The sequence below is a fragment of the Lutjanus erythropterus genome, chromosome 4 (assembly GCF_056507025.1).
Source record: "Lutjanus erythropterus isolate fLutEry1 chromosome 4, fLutEry1.hap2, whole genome shotgun sequence".
In the NCBI taxonomy this organism is placed as follows: domain Eukaryota; kingdom Metazoa; phylum Chordata; class Actinopteri; order Lutjaniformes; family Lutjanidae; genus Lutjanus; species Lutjanus erythropterus.
In genome coordinates, this window is record NC_139320.1 from 15,759,649 (window position 1) to 15,771,733 (window position 12,085).

General features: G+C 37.6%; 1 protein-coding gene across 1 annotated transcript in view; it reads right to left on the bottom strand.

Moving 5' to 3' along the window:
- The window catches only part of lsamp (limbic system associated membrane protein), a 243,097-nt gene that overhangs the window by 19,221 nt on the left and 211,791 nt on the right, over window positions 1-12,085 (bottom strand). The window contains exons 5-6 of the mRNA XM_084717115.1: window positions 1,933-2,064; window positions 304-424 (exon numbers count right to left, since the gene is read on the bottom strand). Of these exons, the coding sequence (XP_084573241.1) occupies window positions 304-424; window positions 1,933-2,064 (253 nt within the window). The remainder of the gene's footprint in view (window positions 1-303; window positions 425-1,932; window positions 2,065-12,085) is intronic.

Below are 12,085 nucleotides of genomic sequence, written 5' to 3' on the forward strand. Positions count from 1 at the left end.
TGTGAAGTCATAATGCACAGATTGAGTTTGCAGCATCATCTTGAATCAGGGTGATAGTCATATTTTATGTATAAATAATGACTGACGGGTGTTTTTATTTGTTTTGCATGGTTATTTGATCTTGAAGTGTCCACGTACACAATGATCTATTCAAAAATTCTGTGAATGTTTTTGTCCTTTGACCATGTTCATTAGCAGTTTTACTATAATTTCATTTTGAGGCAGGACCGGGTGTAAGCAGGCCTGTACATGTGTCTATTTGTGACATTGGTGTGGAGAGTGTAAATGTGTTTCAAGTTTTACCTTTTTTCGTCTCTGTACCATTCAAACTCTGGTGTGGGTACAGCGGTGGCTTCACACTGCAGTGTCCCCATGCGGCCCACCTGAGTCTCTGAGCTCTGGGTTTTCTTTATTGTTGGAGGGTCTGCAGAGTCACACAATGTTAACGTAAGTTACATCTTAAAAGCAATAACCAAACCTTGCATTTGTGATATTTTATGACTCTGGTGAATCAGACTTCACCCTAAAACATAACACAAACAAATTAACAGATCTAGACAGTGGTAGACCCCAAGTGAAAAATTACTGTTTTTACCGAAGAAGTCTAGTGGCTTTGGAGAGAGCAATATCTGGCATACTTAACAGCTTATATAGCAGTTTCCCATCAAAAAAGTAAAGCAGTGAAAATATTCTAAATATGGCAGACACTTAAACCTGTATGGACTTTAAAGGTGGGCTTTTGCTGCTGAACCTGTCCACAGCAGTACATTGCTTAACTTCCTACACTGGTACTCCTGCTTCTCTAAACTGGGGGGTCTGCTGAGCATTATCTACTGTAGGTGATACACAGACTATGGATAAGTACATCACACAACCCCACTTCAAAAAAATTGAACTATCTCTTTAATAAAAGCATTTTATGTGTGTTTTTTTCAGTTTTTTGTTTCCTTTTCCTAAAAGTTGAATCCACTTTATTTTTGTCAAGTGTGTCTGACCAGGCTCACTAATATAAGCCTGAGACAGAAGAAAATCCCTTTCATATGATGACAAATACTCTGTATCAGATCTCACTGATAAAAGCAAACAAATAAACACACAAGCCAACAAATACCTTAGATAAGCTCAAGGAACTAAAAGTTTCTTTTACATTCTGCAGTGTAAAATTTCATTCTTTCTTTAGGCCCCCAAGCTCCAACAGTGATTATTTGGGGCTTGACTTTAAAAAATAATCAGTGCTAAAACTTCAAATTCATAACGTTTATAAACATTCATTATACACACATAATAATTTCTGCAAACATCACATTGGCCAGGAATATGTCCAATATGGATTAATGCCTGCTTTCCATTTAGGATTAAACACTAAGAAATGGTTTAATATAGAAATCTTTATCATTTAATTCAGGCACTCAGACTTGGCTAAAGTACAGTTTGGGCAGACAGCCATACATGATTTGTTCAGATCAAAGAGAATTCTTTAACTCCTCTGGGGGGAGAGTTGGTTTGTGATGTCTCATGAGCTGTTCATCAATCTTGAACAGCCAACGTTTGCATTACAGTCATCAGATCCAACATGGACCCCTGACAAGATGTAATTAGGTGATCTTGTTTTGAAATGCTAAGTGGCTCTTAAATGATGATGTGGTACCTGACAATTACCATGGAAATGACAGCTGCAATCAAAGATAGAGATCTTTCTCCTTCTACCTGGATTCATCTTGAAAAGACTGAAGTGTGCTCCAAAACTTTCAAGATACAGCCTCTCTGTCACACTAGATTCAACATGTCTCTACCCTTAACTCCAATCTTGACTTTTGTATGCTTTTATGTGTTGAGCATGTCATCTCGTGAGACGTCTAATGTAAAACGTGGTGAGAATATTGATGAGTGTTGAGTTTGGAGTGTAGAGTGCGGTAGTCTGTCATTACTTACAGTTGACAACGACGTTGACGTATTTGACATCAGGCGTGGCGACGTCATTGCTGGCCTTGCATTCGTAACGACCTGCTTGGTTTCGCATTATACCTATAATGTCCAGATACTCTTCTCCATCCAACGGCTCCGCTGCAGTGAGGAAGAAAGGGTGAAAGAGAGGAGAGGGAGTGAGGGAGAGGAGCAGAGACAGGTACGAGAGAGGGGGGAGAAAAAAGGAGGTGAGATGAAGTTAATGTTTAAGCTCTTTTCCAGAGAAACATAATTTCAACTCTTATTTTTCCCAGTGATTGATTTTCATTGATTATCATGATGAACAACAACTGAATGCAACTGAAGAACTTTTAAAGGAACAGTTTAACATTTTGAGATGCGTACTTATTTCCTTTCTTGTCCACAGCAATATAAGACAATTGATACCAGATACCCATAACCTAGCATAAATACTGGAAGGAGGGGGTTACAACTAACCTGTATCTGCCCAAAAGTAAAAAAAAAAACCTACCAACACCTAAAGCTCCATTATTAACATTTTACATCGTGTTTGTGTTATCCATACAAAAAACAGAAGTGTAAAGATGGAAAGTTGTGGTTTTACAGAAGGGAGTATGTGCTGGACTATTACAATGACCTCCCAGGTTGCCTGGCAACATCACAGTGATGACAAGACCCCAAAAAACTACTGCTTCCAACAAAAAAATAATCTTAGCGGTAGACCAATTCCAATTATCAGGCATTTTGAGATAATTGGTGTTGGTGATGTCTGCAGTCCCAAAGTCGATAAACAAAAAATGTGTGCAGGCACATCCGCAGGCAGCCTTGTCAGTGTGGCTGCTGTGGAATGATGTCAGTGCTCTTGTTGGGAGTTTTGGGGAGGTGGTAAAAAAGTTAGTTTGGAGCCTGGCACTTTAATTCTCATGCATCCTGCTGTTAATGTTTGTCTAGATTTCCTAAAAACTATTCTAAAACTATTACAACCGAGTTTTCCACCTACAATACAATAATACTGGCTAAGAAAACTATTTCTATGAGATTGTAATGTGCATGAAATATTGGAATTGTACATGATTTTTCCTTGTTGCGATATCTAGATTATATATTGCCATTATCATCCGTCCTTGGCACTGACCATTAAAAAAATCCTTATCAGTGAATCATTAGTATGTTTGGATTAGCAATTAGGGCGTATGGAGACACTTTTTTTTACATTACAATCAGTGCACAGTATATACTCTGCTGTATGCACTTTGTTTGAACATATTCAGATTGAGATTTATTGCAAGCAGGTTCACATGTACTGTTGTTGCTATATGTTTTGGTAATATCTTGCTATTTTAATTCTGCAACTATAAAAAATGATATTTAATTTTAACTGTATTTTTTTAATAGCTGAAATGTCAAATACAAAATAAGATTTTGTCGGCGTTGTCACGATGCATGAGTAAATCTGGCCTCCCCTGGGAAAACTGCTATTATTTTGCCACCCACGTCAGCTTGGCCACCATTAGCACGGTGGACACAGAGGCACGTTATTAAAGAGGGAGAAAAATGGTCAGTCTGATCAGGAGTTAAGATTCAGAACTATCAGGAACATGGGTCCAGAATACTGTGTGTTTACAAAAAAAAAGAGGATGGATAGTGATTTATTTTAATATTTCTGAAATGCCATGGTTCATAGTTTATACTGATATGAGATAAGAATCTGTCAGCATTCTGAAAATGAAAAAGGCAGCTGTTTAGAGCTGCTCTGAATGACCACACTTTAAGGTTGGGTTAAAAGCCTGTTGTCACAAAGAGGGGGAACACCATAATTCTTCCATGAAAAATGATAAAGGTGAGTATTTCAGAACCAGCTTACTTTCTCACCTCCACACACCCTGTTAATTGCTGTGCGGAGTAGGTGTGCTTCGGGTTATGGAAAGTTTCTAAAATTGTCTGACACAGGCGTCCAAACTCAAGAAAAGTGTGGGAGGACGGGGTTTCATGTCCATCCGACAAGCACTTGGGTTGAAACATACTAAAACATTTAAGCCCACTGAGATTTGCTTTTAATGAGGGGTTAAATAAATAAGGCAGCAATTTGAACTTGAGCATGCTTCCACACTCATATTCCACAACAGAGGTAATTCAAGTTCGCAGTCAGCTCATGCTGAAAAATTCACATTGAGTGACTTAGATTGACGCCTCAAATTAAAGCGCATTTAATATTCAACAAATTGTTAAGCAGACTTTTATTAGTTGTTTGTCTGAAAGCCTCAATTAACAGAGGAATAATATCTCCAAATGTCAGACAAAACATTGGAACACAGTGCAAGAAAACCACAGAGACTATCAGACAGATATCTGACTAATTGTTTAATGAGCAATCCAGCTAATTAGCCATGTAAAGAACACAGCGTCTCGGCGTCTCATTAGGAAAGATGCTATGTCTTATTAAAGATCTATGGGTGGGTCAGGAGGAGGAAATGGCAAAGTCTTTGTTATGGTGCTATGTTAATTGCACTTCATATTTTATCACATCTGAAGATAGTGTTGGTATGAAGACCCTGAAATGTATTTGTGATATCAGTTGATTTATTTGGAGATACAGGGATGTGATAATTTATGCTGCATATAACCCTACGTGCATGTTATGTAAAAATGTGGAGCTTTGACATGAACATCCTTTCCACACACAACCTCATGGAAAATTAAATTTTGGAAATTGCAATAATTTAATAAGGGAATCATCTGCTTGTAGCTCGGGTATTTTTCAAAAAGATGGCAGGAGGGGGACTCTTAGGACTCAGAAAATGTAATAAATACAATAACATCAACCGATACTTCCCCTAATCTAAGAAAATAGGGAGTGATGGAATCTTGGCGGGGAAAATAAATTGCACAGAGCAGGTCTCTGGGGGTGAATAGGGAAAATGCACTGTTTGTAACAACAGTAAATGTCAGCAGTCACAACTGTGGGCAAGTTCATGCCCATGTTACGAGTGAGGAGCTGCAGGCGCCGTGAGAACTAAGCGCCACGACCTGAGAAATGAACCGGCAACTACAGGGACTCTGATATGGGAGGTTAGTTGAAAAACAGCAGTTCTGCTTTGGTGAACACACATAAATGCTGTGCTATTTCATGCCATAAAGCTTACAAAAACACTAGGTAACAACACCCGAAAAACATCAGCCTGACTTTTATACATGCCTGAAGCTCAAATGTCAAATATCTAAAAAAAGAGTCCGGCCTTAGTCTGTTTGAAACAGAAATAGAAAAATAACTAAATGATGCAAATCAAGTGCATGATGGAGATGGTGGTCAACTGATATAGTATTATTTCATATTGACTGAAAGATCAGTGGGATCACGATCAAAGTCTAAACCAGATCATATTCAGCTCTCCCTGGACGAACTGCCTGGGTAACGTGATTGGAGAGGTATGATTGAAAATCTGTTGCCATGGAAATTCTATTGAAGCTCAATCTCTTCTTCAGTGCTTTGGTTTGGTGCTGGATAAAGAGAGAGAGAAAACCAGGTGACTGCAAAGATCAAAGAACGGCAAAGAGAGAAGAGAGGAGAGGAGAGAATTTAAATGAGAGATGAGAGGAAGCGATTCGACAAGTTTTTTTTTTTAAGCGCAGCAATTAACTGTCAGTCATCTCACCTGGTGTCAATAGAGAACAACTCAATCATGACAGATGAATGAGACGTGATGTATTGTCTATAGAAATAATTAATTACAATACAACAGTTCATATCTTTTGTCCGTGCCCACATGAGAATATGGCTTCCTGTACATGAAGTGTGTGCTTCACATGTTATCTGTTTAATGAAGCTTAATGAAGATAGATTGGTTAATCTTGTCTACAGGGAATTCATTAGAGCGTGTATACAGTATATCTGTGCTTGCACACATGCATGTGCCAGTATGTGGAGATGATATGTCTCCATGGTGAGTACCAACTGTGAGTGGGGTGAAGACACATTTCATGAGGGTTTTCAGGGAGCACTTAGAGCAGTGACTGATTCAAAATGTGCACATTAGAAAAGGCCCATGAATGCAGGCATTACACTATATTATATTATCACATTTCTATGCTAATCTGAATAGATGAAGGGGAGAGGGTGACAGAGAGGAAAGCAGTAGATTAGGACAAGGAGTGAGCATCATTTTCTATCATATGCACACATTTTTCTCTTTTTTTTCCAGATAGATATCAGTATGCTAACTTGCTCATTATGTCAAGGCTGGCATGCTGATGTTTAGCAGGTGTAATGTAGTGCACAAAGCACAGTGAAATTCAGTCTCTGCATTTAACTCCATTTCTAAGCCAGCGCCTTGTAATGTTTTCTCTCGATTGCTTTGGCTCAGTTCTCGAATGTGAAAATCCTTTTTTCAAAACATTAAATTCAAATCTCTGAACAATTAATATGTTTTTTTCATAACAGCTTATTTCAGCTTATTTCGTATTCATTCATTCATTCATTCAATAAAATTGCACGTTTTGGCACATGTGCACAAATGAAAAAGTACACTTGTCTATAGTTTGCACAATAACCGCTTGCACAGGGCACACTGATAAAAACTGATGAGTTGATTCTCAAGGAAACTGTCAAAATCTTCACAGCTTCTAAACATTCTTCCATTGTTTGAGTCATCACATGCAAAATGATCCATTCAATTATCAAACTGATACATACATGTGTATTTTATAAATACCTATGACATGGAATATTTGCGATGTCTGCTAAATTGGTAAATTACCTGGTGAAAGTAATGAACTAGGAATCACATGGAAGTTATTTTCTGTTCACTTATAAGCCGTGGTGGACAGTAACGAAGTACATTTACTTGAGCACTGTACTTAAGTACACTGTTTTAGTATCTGTACTTTACTTGAGTATTATGACTTTTATTTCAAAGAGAAATATTGTACTTTTGACTCCACTAGATTTCCAGGAAGGTTGTCATTACTCGTTATTTTTAGGCTGAGCACAGCTTTGAAGTCAGCTGTTGGTGTTTTTTCCTTACTAAAATGCAACTGGCCACACGCTGTGTTCCTCACAGAAGGAAACCAATCACAGCACCTGCTCTCAACTGGGATTGATATAAAAGCAGAAATACGTCAACCAGGAGCGCTCTGTAACAAGAACAAGCTCTCCCTCTTACAGTCAAACAAAACTCGGCTATGGTGACGGCAGGAGAAAGACAAAATTAAATGTCAAGATGTAATTAAGATAAATAATTCCAGGTAGGCTTTTAATGTTGGATTGTTTTTATTGGGGTAAAAAAATACTACATAATTAATGTATATACTGACCCTGCCAGAAAGAAATGTCAGTGATTTAGCAGACTTGGAGAACTCCTTACAGCTTACTTTGTGTAGCAGAGTGATTCTATTATTATGAAAAGGATACAGCATGTATTGATATTAGAAAATGTACTTTGTACTTTTGAATAATTAAGTATTTTTTAAAGGATGTACTATAGTGTTTTTGCAACTTTCAGTTGTAGTTGAATAATATTTGAGCAGAAGTATCTATACTTTGACTCAAGGATTGAGTACTTTGTCCACCACTGGCTTATAAATATGAACCCAAGTAAACTCCGTTTATCATCTCTTTGAAATGAGACAGAGTTTACAGGTTTTCTCATTTTGATTATCTCTTTTTTGGGGGGAAGTTACCTTTCTTGGAGTTGTAAGTGTTGTTGTCACAACTGATTCATGAAACATCACAGCCTTATTGCATTTTTGCAAAATGTAGTTACTCACCTGAAACGTTTCATTCATTTTTCAAAACCTAATTTTTGTGTCAATAGACTGGTCAATGCCACAAAAATGAAAAGTTGTTCTACCATTGTGTGAGCTGTACTACTCAAAATGTTTAGCTGTTTTTTCATCATGACAGTCAAACCTGCAAATGTTTCTTCTATACAAATCTCTTTTTGTATAGATTAATTACTATACTATGCAAGAATGTCAGTTTTGTCTAGTTGAATGTTGTTGGGTATCATACTGAGCTTTAGATTCAGATTTCAACAGTAGGTAAACATTTACTGGTAAAGGTCAATAATGTACAATACTGTAGTACACAGAAAAAAGGATATGCACATCTGTATTTATACAGTTACTTTTTTTGTAGCAATGTGTTACATACAGGGGTATCGTGGTAAATGCAGAGGTGGGTAAACTGTAGTTTATACCCTTTTCCCCCTTGTTGATTGATAAAGTTCATTCAGCATTACATGTCAGTTGTCTTGGCTTATTTTTCAAAACAGTCTTTAACATCCTCTAAACTATAAATGTAATCATCATAACTGCTTCATGGGTGATCACAACTCTATTGCATGTGTACAAAAGGTAGTAACTCACCCAAAACATTTCATTCAGGCTTTGAAACCAGTTGTTGTGTCAGTGAAATGGCCATTGCCACCAGAATGAAAAGTTCTTTTATCGCTGTGTGAGCCGAACTGCTCAAAATGTTCAGAGGTTTTTTCTCACCATGATGGCACTCAACCCTTGAAATGTTTCTTATATACAATCTCTGTATCTCTGCTTTGCTCTGCTTTTTTGTTGACACTATCTGCTTTCTGTACTTTACAAGAATGTCAGTATTGTCTGGCTGAATGTTGTTGTGTATCACATTGAGCTTTTTAGATTCAGATTTTAACAGCAGGTAAACGTTCACTGGGAAAAGTCGATACTGTATAATACTGTAGCACACAGAAAAAAAATATATGCACATTTACATGTTATTTACATGTTTGGGTTTATGCCCTGCTACACCCCTGGTGACATGTACACGTGCAAAAGAACTGCCACAAAAAGACACTCATGAGATTCCTACTTCAAATTAGCAGAAATCACAAAAATTCCATGTCATAGATATTTACATAACATACATGTATGTCTGATAATTGAATGGCTGAAGTGATGAAAGAATGTTCAGAAGTTGTGAAGAGTTGGACAGTTTCACTGAGAATCAACGCAGTTTCAGTTTTAATCAGCAAGCCATATGCAAGAGGTTATTGTGCAAATTTTAGACAACTGTAGTAATTGTACTACATGTGCAATTTGCTTGAATGAATGAGAAATCCAAATCTGTTGTGAATAACAGGCTAATTGTTCAGAGATTTGAACTTTGTAATTCTCATTCAAGAATTGAGCCAAAGCGAAAGACTGTAATACTGAACACAAAGCACACAGTCTGATGACGCTGTGTGATCATGGGAGTGACTCACGCAGAAATCATGTTCAGGTAATATTAAAGTTTTATTTGTTTATTATGTTTAGTCGGGTTTGTGACTTCCTTCCTCAGTTTCTGATGTATCCCATGTTTTTCTGGAAGTTATAGCAACTATCAAGTAGTTAGCAATGGTTAGCGGGGCATGCACTGTTACCTTGAATAAATTATGAATTTCTCTGTGTTTGAACTTTATTGGAAACATCTGAGTAGGCAGTACACAACTCGACAAAATATGTAACATACATATAGCCTCTTGTATTTTAGAAATTGTGCACCCTGAAATTGTAATTTTGATGAAAAAGATTAAATTGTTCAGCTGTTCTTGACTTTGAAACTCTGTTGAGATTGAGGACTTTTTTTGGCAATGCCAAACATTCTTTCTTACATTTGTTCTCCCTTTTTCTCTCACACACATTCTCATAGGCCTGTGAACACACACACATACGCTGCCTTTTCCACCTGTAAATCTGTGAATACAGGTCACAGGCACTTCCTGCCAAACAGCGGTGTGTTTGTTGCATGTTTTTTTTTTATTAAATTTAAATGTTTGGAAGTCTTTTTCTCTAACTTTTCTCCTGGTATACTTGGAGTGGGGGGCACGCAAGTGTCAGTAGCCTTGAGCTACTCTAACAATAGAATTCACAATGAGGAACACGGAGGGAATGGGTGGCAAAATGCATTTTCTATTTTCTACTCTAAGAGAATAGTATTAACTGTAGTAAAAAGTTGTGGTTGCGGAAGTTGTTTTGGACCACTGAACTGTGAAGTTTCAGGAGAAAAAGCACACTCCTGTCAAAAATATAAACTGAAATTCATATTTCTCTAAAATATAAATACTTTACTGTGTGTCATCACTTGGATGCAGCTATCGTTATGCAATGAAAATGCTTAGTGTCATAATTTGTCCTACTTTTGTGCTTGTTATATTTTTTTGCAAGAGGTATCCAATTTTAGGGGCTGTGAATCTAATTTTAGAATGAAACTATTTCATGAGTATCAGAGAAAACTGTATACCCAGCCTATAAAAAAATCCTAACTAAATTACCTTTGCTGAGCTGCTTGGTGATTGGAAAGCATTTCTTCTTCTTCTTCTATTTATTTTTTTTTTTTTAGAAAGCATTGTTTAAGGAGCTGTTGAAAAGTAAAACCTGTGATGTGGGAGTTTGAAACACTATGAGTATAATCCCTTAGAGTCAGAGATACATGAAAAAAAAAAACACTCCAATGCTCCAAAAGCATACTGTAAATGGAAACCATGTAATTGAGAATTACAGGAAACATCTGTGAATAATTTAGTTATACAGTAACCTGCATTACAGCTGCCTGCAGCTGAGAAGTGATGGGCTAAATGAAGCACTTCAGCCAGCTTGTCTCTCTAGCCATTATCTTTTGAAAGCTTGTGAAATTTGTTGAAGGACTAGATGGAAAAGTCAAAGGTTTTGACTGCCTAGACTGCAAAACATGTAGTGTATAGCAAATTGCTATCGCTGAGCAATTACAACACATCAATTTAAGTTTAGATTTAAAATAATATATTAAGCTGCTATTTAAACCCACCTTTCACCCCATCTTGGACACCTCAAATTGTTTAACTGCCATTCTCTAATTTGCCACACAGCCAAGTGCTAGCCATGCTGAAAACAGTGCATATAATTGCTGTCTTTTTCCACACATTATACGACTGAAAGCCCTGCGGCCTTTGGGATATGCAACAGCAGGCTTTTGTAAGTGAGTTGGGAAGAGTTGAGGGGCCTGGAAGAAGCACACTTCTACAAATGCCTGCTGGATACTGATTTGCATTGCACTGGCAAGTTTCTGTGAACAACTGCAAGTTTTCCATGTCAATTAAAGTACTCTAGAATGAGGGACAGCAGTGGGATGGGAGCACCAACACAACCTCTGCAGGTCCACAACAGTACATGCACACAAGTACCCCCCCACCTCCCAAAGAAGGAGAGGATACCAGAGAGGGAAGATAGAGGGAGAGGCGGAGGAGGCGGAGGGGTGAGGGATGTGAATCACAAACCAGCAACTTCAGCTGGCAACTGGATGGCGCTCATTTGCATATCCTCATGCATCATTCATCAGCATCACTTTACCACAGCGCGAAACATTACATTTATTTTGCAAATGCTAATTTATGTTAAGCAGCTGATTTGAGAAACTTCAGAGTTGAGAAGCATAAAAGACCCTACGACATTTATTTTCTTTTGTCTGCATGTGTGTGACAGTGTGTGTGCTGGTGTTTGTATACATGCATATACCCATCCCTTCAGCTCTGTGTGTGTGTGTGTGTGTATTTGAGCATAAGTGCATTTGTGTTTGGACAGTTGGTCCCCGCTTTATGTCACACAGCCACATGGCAGCTATCTACCTGTCAAGAGCCGGCGTTATTTAAATGATGGGTCAAGGTATAATTACAGAGTAACTATCCTCATCAACACATTCCTCACGGTGGAGATAATGAAAAAATGACTGAGCTGAGGAACTAAATGAATCTTAAGCTCACTCATGACTCTACTGTCAGTGTGTTGCCAAAATCAAGCACACTGTGCAATATACAAATTTCCATCTACAGGGCTCAATACTGTTATCTTAAAGGAATACTGCACCGCAAGCTCAAATATATGTGATTTCACTCTGCCAGGTGCTAGTGATGATAAATACCATTTTACAGCATAAAAATACTTCTTAAACGTTCCTCCTCACTGGTATTTTCGGAAAAATCACTTTCTTAATTCCTTTTAAATAAAAGCACCAATAATATTCTTGTGCAACTTCTCTTGGTATAAAGTGCCGTGGCTCAATACTGCTATCTTAAAGGTATAATCTCCAACATTTGTATTGATTCATATGTAACAATGTATTGACTCATATTACATAATCCCTTTCAATCATCACTTATGACCCATTAGAGCTGTG